This window comes from Raphanus sativus, chromosome 4, assembly GCF_000801105.2.
Source record: "Raphanus sativus cultivar WK10039 chromosome 4, ASM80110v3, whole genome shotgun sequence".
Lineage (NCBI taxonomy): Eukaryota > Viridiplantae > Streptophyta > Magnoliopsida > Brassicales > Brassicaceae > Raphanus > Raphanus sativus.
In genome coordinates this window covers 18,388,988-18,410,930 of record NC_079514.1, presented here as the reverse complement: position 1 = coordinate 18,410,930, position 21,943 = coordinate 18,388,988, and the positions used below count along the sequence as shown (strand labels likewise).

The following is a 21,943-nucleotide window of genomic DNA, read 5'->3' as shown; positions in this document are numbered from 1 at the left end:
CTATTCGGATATCTTATCAGTTTTAGTTTGGATTCAGATTTACACATTTTTTTTGTTTTTTTTGTTCAGTTATTCGGATTTGAATATTTTACCAAACTTTGATAAGATTTTTTTATTAAGTTATATCATTTTATTCGTATATTTTATTAAAAACATAACATGTGTTTTAATGCGGATCAAAATCTAGTTATGATTTTTAAAACTTTAATTTATCAAACTATGTTTACCTACTTTAAATTTTATAATCTAATACGCAATCATTTTAGAAACCTTTGAAACAAAATATGTGTATACGTCTTTCTTTTGGAAATATTTTTGCTAATTTCAATTTATTTTGATGAAATAGTAATTTTAGAATATTTTCTAATACTATTGAAATTTATTAGAGAAAAAAAAGATCACATAAAGAAATTTGTTACACGAAAGAGCTTCGAACATTTTTGAATTAAGGCCCCCGGCCCATACTCATCATAACATCTTCTAGGACAACATTCAAAGCTCTTAAGGTTGACTGACAAATTTTGTATTAAGGAACATCTTTATGATTTATTATTCGATTGATATAACTGTCGTTATCATTAGCTTAGATTCAAACATGAAGAGGTGGGATGCTCTGTTCGTGTCTGAAGAAGTTATCAGGATCAACCTTTGATTTTATCGTCACAAGTCTGTTAAAGTTGTCTTTGAAATACTTTGCTCCCCAGACTTGAGCTTGTTTGAAGCTTGTCTTTGCGTTTCTCTTGTTCATTCCCAGGTCAAGATCACGGTAATTCACGTAGGCTTCTCTTGGATTGCTTGAGACGTGAGGCATCATGTAACTATACAAATCTCTTATCCAGTTGATGTGCCTGCTCGGTCTCTTGTCGCTGTTAGGCCAAGCCGTTAAGTACTGAATCTTGAAGATGACACCTTTTCTATGCGGAAAAGGGATTTGGGATTCAGAGATTTTCGCCATCATTCCTCCGTAAGGATTCCATATCATCAGTGGATTATCTTCGTTAAGGAACTTCTCGAACATCCCTTTAAGCCCGGACTCAGGAATCGGGTCCTTCACGAAATCAGATTTGGCTTTGAAGTTGATCTTTGGGAAAGGCGGCTTCCCTTGAAGCAAAACCTTAGTAGGTGTTTGGCTAGGGAATCCAGAAATGTAAACGATGGATTCAATCCAGCTCATTTCAACACAATCTTTCCTTGTTAAACCTAGCTCCGGAAAACTCTTCTTCATGACTTTCATCAACATGCCTTTGTTCCCAAGAAACAGAGCATTGTATGACGTTGTTACGGTCTTGTTTCCATTGTTTCCAGCTACGTTGAAGATCACTCTAATGAAAAGCTCTTCCACAAGCTTGTCTGCAACAACTTGCCACTTAGAAAGAATCCTTGTGGCGTCTTGTTGCAACGTTTTGGTGACGGTGAAGACAGTTACGGTCTTCGGAACTGGAACAAGTTTGATCTTCCATGCTAGAATTATGCCGAAACTAGCTCCACCGCCTCCTCTAATTGCCCAAAACATATCCTCCCCCATTGAGGTTCGGTTGAGTATTTTACCGTTGGCATCAATAATCTTTGCGTCTAGCACGTTATCTCCACCGAGACCGTATTTTCTCATCATGGAACCGTATGCACCGCCTGTTATGTGCCCTCCTATGCCTAAGCTCGAGCATAAACCAGCCGGAAACCCATGTACTTTGCTCTTCTCTGCAATCCTATAAGTAACAAAACAGTTTCCTTATTATTTTTAAGTCAAAGATCCAGTTCCTCAAAGATTCTTCTACTCTTTGTTTCCTCAAAGTTGTATAATATAATTTTATATACATTTTTATAAAATTTCAACTATACTAGGGGGGTGATGGGGTTGGTTATTGATGCGGCCATCATTGTCTAAAACAAATGTTGTAATAGTGTTTACATTTTCTCTATTCATATCTTTAAGAAAAACTTAGAAGAATACAAGAAAAATAATTAATACCCATATAATAAGAAACTCAACAAGCATATGTTTACAACAAAATCAAATCTAGCATGTTAACCAACAACATTTACACCACTAAATATGACAAAGAACTAATTATAAACTGAAAATAACTAAGAAAATTTTGTGAAAACATATTTGAAAAGGCAAAGCATTATTAAAAAAATTGGAGCTTGAATAAACAAAAAACTAGGAAAGAAAAATATGTATATTTTTGTTGATGTTTGATCTTGTCTTCAAATAAAACCGTAATAAAAAAATATTAATGAATAATTAAGTAACAAAATTTTGGTAAGTTTTGGACTCTAAATCTTATAAACGATATGGAGGCATAAGGCCAACGCCTTTTTCCCAATACTATATCATATATGCAAGACCCTGTCTATACCTGTAGTAAAGTTCACCAACGGTGGCACCAGCTTGAACCCAAGCACTGTTGTCTTTAATATTAACGTTGATCTCTCTCAACTTTGACAGATCCATCAATATAAATGGTTTTTCCATCTCTGAGACATATGACAGGCCCTCGTAGTCGTGACCGCCGCTTCTGACACGGAGATGAATATCAAGTCTCTTGGAACATATGATGGAAGCTTGGACGTGAGACTCATCAATCGGGTTGAATATGAATCCTGGTTTAGGCATTGATTTTGTCAGGAACCGGAGATTCTGAGCAGTAGATTCAAGAACTTCGTTGAACATAGAGACGTTTTTGGCAGGGGAAAAGAACGTTTGCTCGAGTGGGAAATCTATGTTTGTGTTTTTGTGGAGACAGTTGATGAAGTCATCTTGTAGAGAAGTTGAAGAAGTTGGCGTTATGGTGCATATTTATATAAAATAGAGTTCTCTCACTCCAGGATGCGCCACATCAGATTACAGGTCATAAATTCGATGCATCAGAGAGCGACACGTGTCACCCATTAATGAAACTCGGCGTTTCGTTGAAACACAAAGCGGAATGGGGTTTTGTTCGATTTTTACGTGCTGGGCTTTTAAAAAACGCTCAAAATGTTATATATTAGGTTGTTTAGTAGTTGGGCTTCAATAACTTATCTATAATTTCACAAACCTAAGCCCAAGATGATTTCTCACGTCCACCGACCCTCTTTCCAAACAGTTCTTTGGAAAGCAACGCCGTTATGACGAACGATGTGCTTTCCAGCGGCTCTGTAGATTCGGTGGAGATCCGACACCGTTACGCAAAACGTTTGCATTCAATCATCGCTATTAATGCTCCATTAACCTACTCTACTCATAAATGCCACCGACCCACTACTAGCACCACGTCTCAATCAATACACCACTTTCTTATGAATCTGCTACTATAAATATGGGCGTTTCTTTCCCTGCGATTCATCACTTTCTCCTTCTCAATCATTGTAATCCAGACAAATTCAGACATCATAATTGCACCAGATTGTCAAGAGACGTTCGTCTAAAGAAAACACCTTCTGCAAGAAAAGTGCTTCTGGGAGACAGGTAAGAAACTGCATTTGCCCGAGATCAACCACAGCACTCGAGAGATACTACAAAAGTAAACGGTAAATCAGAAAACAATCGTAGTTTCAAATGAGCAAGTGTATAACTAAAGGGGAAAACATAACTGTTGTTTTACTCACCAACCATGTATAGCTTCGATAAACGATTGCAGATTTGAGGCGTCAGTGATTCATGTTATACTTATTGAAGAAAGAGATTACAAATTAGTGCTGCACAGAAAAAAAACTCACTGAGCTGCTTATTGGGTTATGCTCTGATTCTTTACCGGCGGAGAGATTGTATCAAGAAAAAACGAGGTGATTTGGGCAAACATCAGCAATGACTAAGCTCTGAAAATGATTGCTGGTGAAGCTTACGGCTGGGCATGGTGCTCTCTGCATCAGTGGAAATTCATCTAATCAAAGGCCACTTGCTTAGATGTTGATGCCATAATCTTCCACGTGTTATATTATTTTTTCTTGGGTAAAAATGTTAAGACGTTTTATATTATTGTTATAATGGTTATGACTTATGAGTATGGATATGGGCTTTGGATTATGGCATTTAGTTTGTCACTAACATGCTTAATATCTTTTTCTTTTTGTAAAAGTACATGCATGCTCAACATCATTACTTTAGAATTTAGATAAAACTGTTATGTAGAAGTTCTAAGAATAAGATACATGCATATATGATCATGTGTTCTCCAGAAATTGTACAAGGGAATCATTTATCAAACCTAATATATTGTACAAGGGAGTAATAATTTTCTCAAAAAGAAAAAAAACTAATAAATTCATGGCAATGCTTAAATATCATTTTCGGAAACTACAGCTCTCAGGCTAACACATAAACAAAGTTCCAATTTCCTGAATGATCACATAAAAGAAACTAACTTTTCACAATTTCTATATATTTCCTGAGATGATCAGATAAGTGATTTAATTTCTTAGGCTATACGATATTCTCATGATATATATGTAGAGAAAAAATAGCAGTCGGAAGAATTTACTTGAACAAGATTAAAGGGATGTAAAACAAGCATATTGAAAATCCATCAAAAGTCATTACATAAAATAAGTGTGAGCTCGAATGTAATTAGATAGATTTAAAATATTAATGAATAAGTTCTTTCTTTTTCATCCTGTAAATTAAAGCATTATTTTTAAGAAAATATATCTTTAGAAATAAAAATAATTTAATTCATAAAACAAACATATAAATGAAATAGAAAAGAACTTTAGTTCACTTATCATTTATAACTCTACTGAATCCAATTAACTGTAATTTATAATCCACAGACTAAAACAAACAATGAAATAAAAACAAATAATTTTAATTTTATATTATATAATAGATAGATAAGAATATATAATCTCTGAAATAAATTAATAAATTAAACATTTTAAAGTAGATTTATATTATTAGTTTATATATTTGCCCGCCCGTAGAGCGGGTTTAACCTAGTAATGAATAAAACAGGGCTAAAAAGGATATGCAAGAAACTATAGAAAGTAGTTTTGAAATTCCCATCCCTGCAACCATTAAGTGTATGCAAGAGAGAAGCTCAATGAAACACAAAATAGGTTTTAGAATGTGTTTATATGAATGTGATCAAACAAGATCCATTGAATAGTTGAGGAGACTCAGGAGAGTAAAGAAGTGCTTAGAAAATGGTATGATTATTATTACTCCCTCTGTCCCACTTTAAGCGGTGTTTTAGGATTTATATTTTGTCCCATTTTAAGTGATGTTCTCACTAATCTAGGTAGAATTTAATATGATTTGAATTTTATGACCAATTATAAAATACTGTACTTTTTTATTATTGGTTAAACTAGTTTTATTTAATATATTTTTATGTTACCAAGATAAACTACATAAAAATATGTGTTTTCTTAATCGATGTGCAATAACCTAAAATATCACATAAAGTGGGACAGAAGGAGTATACAATTAGGCATTTATATAATCACACGTATTTAATCTAATAAAGTTTCAGGCTGACAACAATTTCTAATTGACGTGACAACCAACTTTCACATGTCTTGAAAACGTTGACTCGTTGATTTTGTTTTAGTTGTGCTAAAATTTTCTTTTAGAAATACAAGTTGTATTGTAAGAAACGATCATATTTATAAAGTTGAATTTATGTAAGGGTGACACATATATTAATTAACAATATTAAGATTTAATATTTTAATTGTTAATTTGATCGTAAATGTGACAATATGAATTAACTTATAATAACTATAATTCTTTTAATTTCTCAGAAAAAAACTATAATTTTTTAACTATTTAGGTTTTATAAATAAGAAAAAGGAACAAGGCAGTGTTCTTAAAACTAAACTTATATATAACATACATATTTTAATGGATTACTAACCATAATTATGGATAACTAAACAAAATTTATGGATACACATGAATTTTAATTTTAACTATTTAGCTATACAAATTGTACTTAAATGGATTATCAATACAATTAAATAAAAACTTACATTAATCTGAAGCCTAAGTTTTTAATTTCATGGAAATGTCATGTTTAAAGAATAATATATATGTTCAGAATATCTTTGTGTATAAATAAACATAAAACTATAAAGAAAAAGTGATTATGACAACTCATGTAATAATAAACATAAAAATCATATACAATTCAAAACATGAATTATTATAAAAATTGTTGTGGGAATATAATATTATTTTTACATTTAGTCTAGTTGAGTTAAATTTTGACTGGAGTTAATAATTATTTCGGACTTTGGTCAACGAATAATATTTAACAAAAATAACATTATTTTCAAAATTCTACATGGGTCCTATGAGAGATAGATCTTGGATAAATTTTCTTTTCTTCATGTACAGTACTCCCACTTGCCACTTATTTTGGGCCTTATTTTATGTGTGGTAGTTTCACCTAGGACTAAGCAAAATATTCTTAAGTTTTGTTTTGATTCATTATTCTTTTTGATTCGAATTGATTTTTTTGAATATTCATAACTTTATGAGACAATCAAATATTAATATGCAATATTCTTAAGAAACAAAACAAATCACGAATATTTATATTTTTTTAGGACGTATATATGTTCAGTTATATGCATATATACATATATTTAAAAAATTACATATATAAGTTATATAAATATTATATTATTTATAAGTTGTAGTTATTTTATTTCTAAAATTATTATTGTGATAGGTCGCTTTTTGAAAATATATCTTCAACGAAGACAAAGTAGTATTTCAGGAAAACGGTTGCTACGTGGATGAAATTGTCTATAGAATTTTTCTCTAAACTGGTAAACATTCAAGCGCATATATCCTTATATTTTTGACAAAATTCTTATTGTAACTTGCTTATTTTTCCTCGTCATTGGAGTGAATTTGTGTTATTGTGAACCTCTTATACATGAGCTTTAAGATCATAACTCTCCCAAAATTCTGGGAATTTAATTGTAGTATCCGGTTTTTGTGGTATATGGAAATGTTTAAGAGAATTGATTTTATTATTTATGTCACTAAAATGTACATATCTTTTCGGTCACACGTCCATTTAACACTCCAGGATTAAGTGTACTTAAACTAGAGTAGTGGAAAAATGGGTGACACATAAAGAAGTTATTCGCGATATCGTGAAAGTGAAACCAAAACACAGAGAAAGCTCATGTAGTGAACGCATGATCAGTAAATAAAACTTTCGAGCAATAATTTATTCTGTTATTGTTTGGACATATTGTATGTTATTGATATATTTATTGAAGTTAAAAAAATTAAAATGTTTATTCTTTTACAGAAATTTCTTAAAATTAGAGAAAAATTACATGTCATAAACGAACATGACATAAACGAGCAGTCAAATATATTTCATTGCAGAAGTCCCAAGTTGCACATTGCCAAAAACAATGATCGCATCCCAAAAACAATGATCGCATCTCCACTGTGTTCTTGATCCACCTACGGAGACTACAAACATTGGTTCTATTATTCTGGAGTATCAACAATCAAATGACACGTTAGGATCTATTCTTTCGAAGACAGACAAAAACATCCTAGATTTATCGTAAACCCAATGGCATGTGAGTTCCCAATTATTGATGATGTGAAACATCCGATCAACATGTTGAGGAGTAAAATCAGGATAGTTGTGAACCAATCCTTTATCATCAACGCTAAATGCTAAGTTCATCATACAATCTACATATTTGGCCAACAAATATCCTCTCACACCAGCAAGATGTATTTGTTTTCCTTTCTTCGTCAACTAAATGAAGGATAGAGAACTCATACATACCTCACAAGTATATAGCTTTTGGATTACCCAAATGGTAGCACCTAAGCTTCAATGTTTTAACATCCTTGACCTACTCTTTCCATTGATTCATGAAAATAAAATTTGCAGATCTGTAAAAGTAATTTTCTCTGCCAATTGCATTGAACAAGGGAAAATCAACTCTTGCACTTTTAAAGTCCCATATACTGTTTCTTGCTACCTTGGAGAGTATCTGATGAATCATGGAAGGATGGAGAGAAGCCGAGTTCAAGTTCTCCATGTTTTCTCCTAAACTGTAATGGACACAAATAAAAGAAAATGGTTATTAGTCGGAGATATGTAACGTTAATTTATTTGGAGAAGGTGATCAACCTTTTAATTTAATGATATTCTTAAATTAATTACCCAACGAAAAGTAGTAACTTCTCTATTTAGAGTGATTTGACGGACGCCTCGTACAGACACAACATTTCTCTGGAATAGTAGCCTCTCTTGGAGATAATCATCATTACACTTGACTCTCTCTTCTTTCTGTAATGCTTATCTAAGTCATTAAATATAAACTCCACTCCGCTAAATCGTCTCATTCTCTCCCTTTACATATTGCAATTTTATCTCTCCCACTATAATATTTCTCTACAGAAAATAACACATAAATCAACAAAAGCAAATATCACATCCCCTCTCAATTTTTTTAAAAATATGGCACACTACAATATGCTTGCTAACATTGAGTATAACAAGAGTATCACGTTGTGTCGTTTCAGTGTGAAAATACTCAGGATCCACCCGTTCTATTCATATGTTTCCGGGATTGTAACCAACTGGACTTATATCCTAGCAGGTGAGGATGTAAGTAAATTTCTAATAAATATGAAAAATGGAAACTAAAAATTTGATACTTATTCATGGAACCAATATGGAAATGAACATTTATTCAGGAAGTGAAAATCGATATGGAGGCCTAGAGAACCAAGAGGAAAAGTAGGTGGAAATCTTTCGGGTACAAGTTAACCATGCCTATACAGGTTTCAAGGAACAAAAACTCTCGATTCACCCTATCTGTTACGTTGTATACTCAAGTCCAGATCACTGATCCTCTGAATGATCATCATTACATGGAATTCAAATGTATCCATGAAATCTCTCACAACAGCATCATGAACAATAACTATTCCATAGGTATTAATGCTAACTAGACCATGACCCGCCCGACCGGGCGGGTGTTTATTTAATTTTTTAATTTTTGATTTACACTAAATGATGTATTTGTTAATAGTTATTTGTGATACATTCAGAGGCGTACCTACTATAGGATTAGGGGGTTCAGTTGACACATATTTAATTATGAAATAATTGGTTTTGCATAGGAAGCCAAAAAGAATCAGCAGCTAAAATGGTATTAGTGTATGTATTGACACACCTAAATCTGGGTTCACATCTCTAAATTATACTTTGTTATCATATTTTTAAAATTTTATATATCATGACACATGTAAAAAAATTGATGGGTCTGCCATTGGATACATTGAGTTCTTTTTGAATTTAAAAAAAACAATCAAATCTGTGAAAAATATTTTTTATTATAAAGAAAGCTTAAAGTGAACAATGATAGATTATATATGAAATATATAAATCAATTTAGTTAATTTAAAATACATTGAAATAATTGACTTTGAATCATATATAAATCAATTTAATCGGTTCATTGTTATTACATTTTTTGTTAGGGCCATAGTGTTTTAGATCAATTTAAGTTGGTCTAGTGGCTCATGACTCCCCTCTCTTATTCTAACCGACAATTTTGTTTTGTAACCGTTCGGTGTTTAGAAAAAAATTGTGAAGAATGTCAAAAATAAATATCTCGACTTTCGGTGTTATCCCGTGGCGATGACGATTTCAAAACTCATTAATCGAGGGTATAATGTTTGATATTTGTGAATCTGATGTTTTTTCTTTACGAATCAAGGTATGGAGTAATTAAATATTTTTTGAAATAATTGGTTTATTTTTCATTATGTTTCAAAGTATATTGTTTGCATGTCTAGTGACACCTAGTTAATTAATAAATGTCCATAACATTTATAAAGCAAATCAATTGTTTCCTAAAAATAATGTAGTTAGCAAGAATATAGACAATTGCCTCATTCTTAACTATTTACTTAATCTTATATTTAATATTGAGTACTCTGCAAGTTCAGTTAAACAAATTTTACTAGGAAGAAAACATAGATAATTTATTCATACAATAATTTTTTAGATTTATTGAGACCTAACTCTATGTGAGATGAATAAACATTGGTTTAGATGAAACGGGAAATTTAATTTTATCTTGAAATTATTTTAATAGAGAATGGAAGTTAAATTTTATTTTACGACAATAAATAATTTCGAAATTAATATCCTAGATTTTTTTTTGATAACAAATAAATAATTTCGAAATTTATTTAATACAAGAGAAGTTAAATTTTGTTTTAAGAGAACACATTAACTAAATTGAAAAAGACAAACATTAAAATAGAAACTATCTATAAATAAAGAAAGTGATAAAGACACATTTAATAAACTGGTTAAGACAAGCATTTTTTTAGGAATGTTATTAATAGGGTCAGTGGCATGTAAGTGTAATTAACATTGAAAACTCAGGGGCATTTCCTAAGTGTACTTCTCTTTTAATAATAGAGATAACTAAAGTAAATTCAGATAATATAGATTTAATTAACAGAAACAAAAACACTTGTCTTGTAGATATAATGGGAGTGGTTTTCAACCCTTAAGCCTATTTCAATGACCCTGTAGAGCCCAAGATGTTGTTTTACATATGGGACAACATGTAAGTACAAAATAACAGATGATCCCAGAAAAATGTTTACATAAGTGTAATTGACACATATTGTTTATTCATAATAGTGAGAGTCAGATAAAATGTGTGGCAATTGGTGATTATTCTTATGCCTTTCGGAATTGGTTTGAAAACAGGAGGGATCATGGAAAAGTGATTGTTGGTCTTTAAGATGTGGAGAATCCGAAGGCTTATAAGTAAGATTATTATATTATGTGTCTATTCTTAAATGTATTAGTTAAGAAAAATGTTTCCTAAACTCATTTATACATGTCTTTTTATGATGATCTATGGCTTGAGACCGATAGTCGATTATCTGACTTCAGGTTCAATCCCCATTTGCCATAAATTGAGGAGTTCAAGCAATCGCTGCTACGCAGTGACCCTTATATTCAGAGATACGGGGCTATGGAGCCTTTGTAAAACTTGGTGTTCTATATGTTTTTTTGTTGTGTTTTATTTTAATACATTTTAAGTTTAAAATAAATCTATAGTAAGATATTATTATATTTTGTTACCAAAATATAATAATACATATTGATATAAATGAACTTTATTTTATTTAATATCAAAAAGGAATATACGTCAATAATACCATAGTATCAAATAATATATCTACATTGACACATGAACACTTTTTTTAGCCTAATTTTTAAATCACTTCCTCCCACACATGATTCGTTAAATATCACTCGAGCTTTGTTATATCAGATTAATTATCAATGTGCTAATACACATACATGATTTAAACATAAAATGATTCTTCATGAATATTGTTTGTTTGTTTGGAGAGAGAGAGAGAGAGAGAGAGAGAGAGAGAGAGAGAGAGAGAGAGAGAGAGAGAGAGAGAGAGAGAGAGAGAGAGAGAGAGAGAGAGAGAGAGAGAGAGAGAGAGAGAGAGAGAGAGAGAGAGAGAACCTAAATGAACGAGATCTAGAGAGATACAAAGAAAGATAGAGTGAGCTTGAAAGAATTGTGCTATACTTATACACTTAATAATATATACATACAATATATGAATCATATCTATGCTTGCACATGCGTGTGGGCGGTCCACCTAGTACATATAAACAAGAAAAATTCTCTAGGGTAAATCTACACTTATATCCCAAGAGTTAACTAATCTAGACTTAGAGTTTATAGTTAAGATGTGGTTTTTGGGGATTGGGTTTCAAATTCTTAAAAAATAAAATTTTCAAAATAAAAAGAGCTATTTTAGTCATTTTTAGATCTATTTTGGTGACAAAAACTTAAAAATAGCTATTGAGAGAATTGTCTATATAAAACCCACAAATATTTTTATAAAATTTAATATTACGGTTTTATATAATAATAATATGATTTAATATTTTATAGTTATATAAAGTGCTAATATTATTAATTTATTATTTAGTTGATATTACATTTGGTTGTCAACAAGTCATAATTAATTAACAAATGCACAGATTTCTAACCGCTATACCAGCCGTACAAGTTTCTTAATAAATATTAAAATGCAATCACCCGCATACGCAAACTCTTATAACCCCTATGTGTTTACACCAGTCAGACCCTGAATTGTAACATCGTGGTTTATAGTATATAGAAAATTTTAAGAGAATTGATTTAACTACCTATATCACTAATATGCACTTACTTTTTCATACATCCTTTTAAAATTTCAGTGTTAAGCGTGTTTGATTTAAAAAAGAGGAAAAATGGATGATATATCAGAAAGTGATTCGATATCGTAAGGGGCGGATACACGTTAGAGAAATGTGTAGCATGGGTCAACCTTATTTTTTGGGCGAATTAGAGTAATATACCCGATTCGAGTTCAAATTAGAGAGTTGGCAATTGATAGACATAATGGATCTAATAAACACAATTTGTGGTTGGTTTAGACTTTAATGTCCTCAGCTTTGACACGTTTCTCGGTGATCTCTCTGACAACCAAAGATACACTTGCAGATTTCATAGGTTGGACAAACAAGTGTGTCAGAATACCAGAGGCATGTTCAGGTTTGTGAATCAGAAGATATATCACTTTGGATTTCACGCCAGCCTTATTTTTACACCACAAGTTGTCTTTGGTATTGTGTCGTGCAAGATTTTTGAATGATTTTTTTTTTTTGGGAAGCTTAGGTATAATGAAATATAGCATCTTAGGTTTTAAAACACTTTCATCTAATTACTCGGTGTTTAAGCGTTCCACGGTCAAGCTCTATGGCGTTTATGCCTCATTCAAACAAGAAAAACAGAGCATAAAAAAGTTTTGGGTTTTTTTTAAGTTTGAAATCGCCAATTTCATTATAAATTTATCAAAAAATTTCATCATTAACAAAAACACAAGGTTAAATGATTCAAATCAACAGGTTGACAAAAAAAAATGATTCAAATCAACAAGAAAATTGAAGAAAAAAGTTGGAAAAAAATCGGATTCGGCTGCTTTAGAGTTGCAGGTCGATGGAGAAGATGAAAGAGAAATTATATTTGTGCCCTTCATTTAAAAATGAAAAAATCCAATGAAAACACCAGATTTGTGCGTCGAACCCTGGTTTCTTATTAAACAATTATACTATAACCACCAGACTAAAGCAGCTTCTTTGTTTATCTATCGAAGTATATTGTATATAACGCAGCTATATTGACATGTCTGAGAACTATGCTGAAGATACAACAAAAACATGTATCGAATAACAAAATATGTATCATCTAATAAATTTGTATCGAGTAAAATGTTACAACTAACAAACCATGTATCATATAACCAACTATATATCTACTAACAACACCTATTTAGAAACATCTTAACTCATATTATTTAAAATGGCGACATAAGACTAAAGTAACATCTAACAAAATATTTATCCCAACGGCGACTTAAGTCAGAAGATCTACTAAAAATGAATGATATCCGGTAATAAGTAGAATGTTTGCTAAAATAAAATTTAACAGTATTAAACATCTTTAGTTAAGAATAACACATAGTGTAGAACTCCAATGTATTGATTAAGTTAACATAATGCTAATTTTTTAAAAATAATTTTTCGAAGGCAAGTCCAACCATACTCTCAAGCGGTCATCATCTACCTCGTCCTCCACTGATCACCGTGTCTAGGAGCAAAAATCTATGCCTTGTTATCAAATAAAGACTTAACATGGATCTGAAATGATAGGAGATTGGTATCAAACAATGTAGCAGCTAACAAAATAACTAGCAAATAACAAATCATTTATCTGATAATAAATAACTTATCAAACAATTTATCAGTTAATAAGTTCATGTACTAGACAACAAATTATTTTTCAGATAACAATTGATTTATCAAAGAACATATTAACTCACAAACTATGTATCAATTCATTTGTCAGTCACTAAGCCAATTATCAAATAAACCATTTATAAGCTACACAAACGTGTATTAATTAAAGATAAGTTTTTTGTATCAGCTAACATAATATGTGCCAGATATCAAACCATTTACCATATAACAACGATTTATAGAATAATATACCAGATAACAAATCTTTGATCAATAATCTTAGAACTATCAAAGTAAAAAATAAAATCAAACTTATAACAGAAAAATATTGCAAATAGAAAAATAGACTTTATGAGAGAAATGCAAAGTATACAAAAATTATTTGTGGACTGTTGGAAAAAGAAAATGAAATTGATTTTTATTCGGTGGTGATGGTTTGGAATGACATAAGTTGGTTGAGTTCATCTTTATCTTTGATTCCTCTTCTTCTTCATATTTAAATCTTTGATTCTTCTTTTTCTTCATGTTTTTTCTCTCTTTCTTTCTCTTTCGATTTCTTTCTTCTCTTCATCAAATGATATTTTGTTAGGAGATAAAGATTAATGTCTATAAACACAAGCTATACTATAGGCTGACACAAGCTGACACCAAAACTGACATGTACAGGTCTAGTTCGCAGATCTAGTCTCTTGATAGAGATAAAATCGTCACAAAATTGATTGTGAGATTAATGGGGTAGAAGTCTAATTATGCTCGGTTTTAGGTGTATGTAATCCAATTATCTCTTATTTTTTTCTAAAGAAAAGAATTTTTAGTACAATATTTGTCTAACCACCTTTAATTTAATTTGTTATTGCATGTTTATAAATTTCTAGCTCCGTTTCTGAATAATGTGCGAGTGAGACTAAAGGAGAAAGAAATACCATGCCATGATTGTAGTTAGGAATGGCAAAAGAACCTGCGGCCCGCGGGCCGAGCCCAAAACAACTTGTGGCGGGGCGGGTTTGGGACGTGATTTTGTCAACCCGCATTGGGGCGGGCCTCGCGGTACAAGACTTGTGCGGTATGGGCTTTTCGCGGTTTGGGCCCAAGAAGACCGCGGGTTAACCTACTGTCCCGCAGCTTCTTCTCTCCTCATTTCGCTGCCGCCTGAAAAAGAAAAGAGAGAGATAGCGTGACTGAGAGAGTGAGAGAGACGAGTCGGCACCGAGTGAAAGGGAGCTCCGGCGACGGCGAGAAGCTCCGATACTCTTATCTTGGGTTGTCAACTTCACAGATCAAGCTTGCATGTTCCGGAGAGAAGTTCTTGTTTCAAACTGTCAAAGAACTCCGTTTCCACCGTAAATCAAGATCCATCTCCGGCGAAGGCTTCTTCTGCGACGGTGACGACATGCATTTCACAGGTAATGAAAGATCGTTTTTATCTATGTAGTTACTAGTGTTTCACAAAAAAAAAAAAAAAAAATCTATGTAGTTACTCGTTTTTATCTGATGCTAAAGTAAAAGCTTATATGACATGTTCTATTTGTTTGTTATTATGTAGATTCTGAACCAGAAAGCTATGTAAGACCGGTTCTAGAGATAAGGACAGGGGACATTGTAGAGATGAAACTGGTAAGTTTTTTGTTCTTGGCGTTGAGATCATATTTTTCTCTCGGATTGTACTCTAACAGTTTTATTTGTTTGCATTTTTCAGGTGGTGAAACGCGGATGGTGTCTATTAGGTTAGTTAAAACCAGTGTCCTAATGTGTTTTGTTTATGTTTTGAATTGGTGTTTGGTTTTAATTTTATAAATTGAGAAAACAATAGCATTTGGTTTTTTATGAACTTATGAATTCTGTTTTGGTTCAGAAAATTTAGTTATGTCTTAAACTCTTCACTCTTGATCATGTATAACAGAAAATTTGAAATATCCTAATGATGATTTGAAACATAAGTATTTGCCACATCTTTTAGACTACATGTATCTTCTCTTGCGTGATAAAGAAGAAACCATATGATGTTGTTGTTGCTATCTCGGATTCTCTTTACCTTTTTAATGTGTTTTGGTGCAGTAACGATGTGCTGTTTCTTGTGAACTTGGCTGCAGATTGAAGTTATCCCGCGGGCCGGCCCGTTTGTAACAGGTCTTCAGGCGGGATGGGATTGGGCCGGGGCTTTGGAGTACCGCAGCCCGTGCGGGACTGGACCGCGAGAGACCGCAAATCAACGAGCCCGCTGCGGTCCGGGACGGGACGGGACGGGATGACCTGTTTGACATTCCTAATTGTAGTCAGTAAAAACGACTTTCGAACCTCCAAAAAATTAATGCACCACTTGTATCGTAAAATAGATTCCACAGATTGAGTAAATGGACGTGGGAGCTCACTCATTCGCCGTGGGAGCTCACTACAGGGCGCTACAGTTTGGCACGTTGTTGTTTTGATCCGCTTGGAACTCAGGATTAGCGCTTGGAAGTTGAATCTCAGGATTACTTTTCTAAAGACCCTGTTCTTGAGAAGACATTCATGTCTGTTAAAATAATTATAAGCCCTGTTCTAAAATACGGGCGCCTAGCCGCATAATCGTCCGAGTTTACGTGATGCAGTTGTTGACCGTGGCGAGTAAGATCAGTTCGGTGATATTATACGGCTGACCGATTTTGTCCCGAGTTGAACGTAGAAAGTCCGCGTTATATCCGCATTATAAAGAAATCGTTCGCCTCAAAACATTCGTTACGCGAGATATTTTTTAACCCAAAAATGTATTTTGGCCCATTTAGCAAAACGCTCTTAGTTGACTAAGTCATGCTCTCGACAACATAACTGGAAATTGTACCAAGTGAAATCTTAACATCGTGTCTCTTCTATTTGTTCCTTATGGACTTTTTTTTTTTGAATTTTGTTTCTTACGAACTTTATGTTAATTGTTTGGTCTTTTCTTAATTTCATGTTTTTCTTATATCAAGTTATAACTTGTAGCACATTCTACATGAACCACTAGAAAATCAATATATATATTGCTGATCATTAAAGACGAATAGGATTAAGATTTATTTTTGTTTCTTTTTTTCATGATCAAAACTATATTTTGTGATTTTTGTAAGTGAACTGTTTTTGTTCTGTTTTTGTATTAGATGTGATTGAAGAAAAATAATTATGATATATGGTATAATTTGATATTTGACTAATCGTTGTATATCTAAAACTAAAAACTAGGCCCCGCGTATACTCCGAGTTTATCCCGATTTTTTGATAACTCGCTAGGCCTGAAGTTACCGTACGGGTAGCGCGTAGCGCGATTCCGAACATGGATTATAAGTAAGAAAACTTTGTTAGCAGTTGACTAACTCATGTCATGATCAATGTAGATTTACATATTTTAGAAAAAGATATTTTCCCCCTTGGCTGCAAAAACAAAATTATTACATATGAAGCGGCTACATTTCAGATTACAGATCACTATTTGAAGAGTATGCTCTAACTTGAGATATAAATTCTAGTACAGTTATCTCCAAGTCGGGACAAATGATCAGACAACGAACAAGAAGGTTCATAAACTAGGCGAGGCCAGGAGGTCTGAACGAAACCAAACTACGCAATTATGAACCATCCTTGAAGCAGCCAAGCCTTGATCTACGGATCTCACAATAACGTTGGTAGCTTCTGTCATTAAATCAAAAAGCCTGTCATTTGATAATGTGGGGCCTGTTGCCGTGTGTTTTCGATTTGGTTTTATGGACTTTGGGTGGTGTATCAACCGTTAAAGCATACATTTTAACAGCAAATAACTCTCGCGGAAGACCCTTCTGATCCTGGAAAATGTTTTTGAAGGAAAAAAAAAACTCTAAACTTCTGACCAACAATTCTTAAAATACGGTCTTAAGAAAGAAAGAACAGACAAGAACTAAACCTTCGTTTGAAAGAGATGCAACCCACATCGACGAAAGAGCTGTTTAAAGTAGGGATCCGATCGGGTGATGCTACGATCCTCTTTATCCAAAACAAAACCTGGGCAAAAAAAAATAATAATCAGTTTTGCATCAGATCAAACTTCTAAAAGAACAGCAAAGTAAAAGAAACCTTTCTTAGCGAGATTCTCTTTCAACACGAAAAACCCACCGGGTTTAAGGCATCCCTGAGATAAACCACGAACATCAGTAGATACTGTGGTTTCACTCGACTTGTAATAGAGATACAAAACATGGTGCAGCGAAAGAGAAGAAACAAATGATTTACCTTTGCTCGGTTAAAGAAAGAAACAAAATCATCGTCAGTGAGATGCCCAATGCACCACTGAACCCATATATAAAAAAAATTAACAAAACAAATGTGAAGGAGAACCGAAAAGAAAAGAAGAGACATCACAAGAGTGATACCTGAAGAGGTACACAGAAAAAGTTAGCTGCTTTGTGCGTTTCTGAGCCCGTAGATGCCAGATTTTCACGTGCAGCATCGAGGAACTGAGCTACAGGCTCGACAAGATCAACCTATGATCAAAAACAATCGTTGTCAACAAAAACTAAAACAGAGAAGAACTGAGCATAGCAAGTGAACAGAATCAAAGAAAACATTCACCTCGTTAAAGTACCGTATGAGAAGATTCTTGGTGATCCGTCCAACGCCAGATCCACAATCTGCAAGTGAGTTGTGTGGTTTTCAAAGAAACACATGTGTTAAAAAAAAAGAAAAGAGCAATAAACACCAATGAGAGAAGAGTACCAAGAGCCACTAGATGTTGATTTGTTCCTCTGTTTACTAATCTTTCTTGCAGAAGGGTCTTGAGAAAAACCTCACTTCCTATAATATCAGCATCATTCACATGCCCATATCCTCCTAATACTCCATCAACAGAAGCTTTAACACCGTTACATTAACAACATACAATTAAAAAAAAAAAAACAAAAAACAAAGAAAGAAATAAAGTAAAATCAAAATTAAGACAGAGACAGAACAAAAAAAAAGAACTAGTTTAAATCTTACTTCCCAGTAAGAAACTCCGTCTCTGTACCACTGGGTCTTCTTCGCTTCATCTCCTTCTTCTCCAATTTCTTCTCTCCACATCTCTCATGCGCTATTAAACTCCTTCCCTTCAGAATCTACGCCACAAACCTCCATCGGATCTTAGGATTGAGCTAAAACGCTTGTTCTACGTTGATACTACTGACACAATGACGGGGCAACGGCGACGAGATGAGTCAACTTTTTCTGTACCCCTATTTTTCTATACACAATATACTGTGGACTCTATTAGTCTTCTATACCCCTTTTTCATAGTTCTATTTTTGATCAAAACATTAAATCCCTAATCAAATCTTCCACTCTCTTCAAAACTAAACCCTAACTCCCCCATTGATTAGTGAACCCATGGGCAAATATTTAACTTCTATACTTTTCAAATTTGAAAAAAAAAAAATTTAAAAACGTTTTTAAACCCTATTTTAATGATTTTCGTGAAAATATGAAAAACAGTTTTTTTTTTATTTTTGAAATATTTTTATCAAATTCTATAAATCAAATAAAAAATATTCACGTTTTCGATTTAATTTTATAATTTTTCGTTAGACATCTAAACTATTAAAACTGAAGTACAAAAAAAAAATAACCCAGATTTTTCCTCAATAATTACATCTGTATGCCACTTGATTTAAACTATGCCGTTTATCACATTTCCAAATCATTACTTCGCTTCTAATTAATACGCGCTATTGACGTTCTGTAGCCCAATAATTCATTGTGGGCTTGGTTTGCAAATTTATCTAATTCTCACTACGGTAATAACTTGCATACATTATGTTTCATTAAAAAATCTGCATGTTCTCAAAAACACAAACGAAACCATCAAAATATTTACTTATTCAATATTCAATGTTCGAACCATTTGTATATAAATAATATAATTATACTAATGTTTGTTCATAAAAGGATATTTTAATATATTAGTTGTAATGTCTTGCCATTAGGTTTTCCCTACTATTATATAAATCTGATCTGATCATAACATTAATACACTTACCATTTTGATATTAATTTTTAGGCCATTTGAGAACAATACAAGTAACTCAAAAGTTATATTACTCAATAATTAAATGACGTGAGATTATAAATAGAGATATATACTACACAATAATATGAAATATACTATGCTTTTACATATAATTACTTTTTTTTTTTTTTTTTAACTAGGATGTTCAAGGCCCGAAGGCCCGTAATCACCCTAGGCCCGGAGCCAGCCTTTGCTGATACCTTTAAGTGGCGTAAAGCACTCCGTGGCCATGCTGTGACATTCGATATGGCCGACATTCGTACCCGCGTCCCCTTGAATGGTGGACTTTGCAGGACGGCCGTTACCACTCGGCCACTAACACATGGTTTTTACATATAATTACAACTATTAGCATTTGACAATACATTTTTGTATGATAGTCTAAACTACATTCTAGATGATAAGAAAAAAAATCATATATAGAAAATGTTTACATTTTAGTATGTAAATATATTAAATTCAAGTCTATTTTTCGAATTAAAATATGAAAGCAACCAAAGTAAAGTTTAAATCAATTCAGAAAATTTAAGGTAAAATATGATCACAAATAAATTATATATAAATAATATATAAAATATTATTGATCAGAAATATAAAATCAAAAGTAGCGTTCTAAAAATGGAATAAAACTGATTTTAATATATGTGATTATTTATATGATAGTACGTATAATATACTATTAATTATATGTTTGCTCTGTTTTTAAAGGAAAAAAATAGATTGTGAGTTAGAGGTGGGTGTTCGGATATCCAATCGGGTTTTGTTTGGGTTTGTTTTGGTTTTAGATATGGGGTCAGAGATTTTAGTCACATTCGGATATTTCTAAATTTTCCCTCGAATACGATTCGGATCTTTGCGGGTTTGTTTGGGTTCGGCTAACTCATTTAAATTATTTTTTTTTTAATTTTGTTATACACTTTAAATTTCTCAAAATATATAAACAAAGTAATATATTACATATAAATTTGAATTACATATGTTAGAATACCTGAACTTAATATATAAATTGGTTTGATTTAAATATTTGGATAGAGAATCAATAAATATTTTAAGTATATTTGGTGTTTTGAGTATACTTTTGACTATTTTAGATATTTACATTTGACTATTTAAATATATTTTCAATTATTTAAACCAACTTAAAAATACTATATATATTCTGGATATTTTTATATATATTAAATCTAAAAATTAATATATATATAATTATATAAATCTATTTCAAATACATTCGAATATCCGAAATACTTCCGTTCGGATCGGATTCGGTTTCACTTCTCTAAATACCAAAATTTTGATATTTAATCAATATCGGTTTTGGTTTGGTACTTCTTTTTGGATCGGGACCGGTTCGATTTGGATTGAGGTTCTTTGTCCCACTCTAATATTGACATAAAAAATAAAATATTTTATAAAAACATACCCGCACGGGCGTGCGGGTCAAAATCTAGTATACAATTAAAATAAGAAAACTGTCTAATAGAAATTGAAAAATAAGATATAGGGGCATGAGAAGAATTGCCTCCGACGAGATACGGTTTTGGAGGTTGCAGTGGAAGTGTCCACTGAATACGAATGGGTTGTAAAGACAAAAATGACATTTTTGTTATGAGCCTTTTTGGGTGTATGGGCTTTTGATTTAAAGCTCAGAATCCAGAACTCAACCCGATAGGTTTATCTTATTATATAAAATTTGGTTCTTCAAAGTTACTAATTAACATGATCGCGACACGTAGCAATTAAAACTTTAAGATTGTGACATGTGTTAGTATATCTCATAATTAAAAATTTTATTATAAATATTATTAATAGTAATTTTCCATTCTTAAAATTCTAAACAAAAAATTTAAGATAGTAATTTTCCATTTTTTTAGTTATAAACAAAAGATAATTGTAAAAACTTATTTGATAGTAATTTTGCTTCTTATTATATAAAGCTTGGTTCTTCAAAGTTACTAATTAACATGATCGCGACACATAGCAATTAAAACTTTAAGATTGTGACATGTGTTAGTATATCTCATAATTAAAAACCTTATTATAAATATTATTAATAGTAATTTTCCATTCTTAAAATTCTAAACAAAAGATTTAAGATTGAGAC

General features: G+C 32.1%; 2 protein-coding genes across 2 annotated transcripts; both read right to left on the bottom strand.

Annotated features, from left to right (window-relative positions):
• Nucleotides 1-545: 545 nt before the first annotated feature.
• LOC108850477 (berberine bridge enzyme-like 26) lies at nucleotides 546-2,800 on the bottom strand (the record flags this gene model as incomplete). The annotated part of the gene is made up of 2 exons (XM_018624005.2): nucleotides 546-1,706; nucleotides 2,361-2,800. Coding segments are annotated over 2 exons (1,557 nt in total), but the record flags the coding sequence as incomplete, so codon positions are not given.
• Nucleotides 2,801-17,152: 14,352 nt separating this feature from the next.
• On the bottom strand, nucleotides 17,153-18,911 carry LOC108853298 (alpha N-terminal protein methyltransferase 1). The gene is made up of 9 exons (XM_057008018.1): nucleotides 18,906-18,911; nucleotides 18,777-18,798; nucleotides 18,516-18,650; nucleotides 18,372-18,430; nucleotides 18,173-18,283; nucleotides 18,033-18,089; nucleotides 17,877-17,931; nucleotides 17,707-17,804; nucleotides 17,153-17,608 (listed from the first exon to the last, which is right to left on the bottom strand). Exons 1-9 carry the CDS (start codon nucleotides 18,909-18,911, stop codon nucleotides 17,483-17,485), a joined length of 669 nt encoding a protein of 222 aa, XP_056863998.1. The 3' UTR covers nucleotides 17,153-17,482.
• Nucleotides 18,912-21,943: the final 3,032 nt, after the last annotated feature.

Excerpts from the sequence above, each read along its gene's own strand:
- LOC108853298 (XM_057008018.1), bottom strand. Across the intron at positions 18,284-18,371 it reads TCATACGGTACTTTAACGAG|GTTGATCTTGTCGAGCCTGT; the intron begins GTGAATGTTTTC and ends TTTTGATCATAG. Across the intron at positions 18,090-18,172 it reads TTTTCTGTGTACCTCTTCAG|TGGTGCATTGGGCATCTCAC; the intron begins GTATCACTCTTG and ends ATATGGGTTCAG.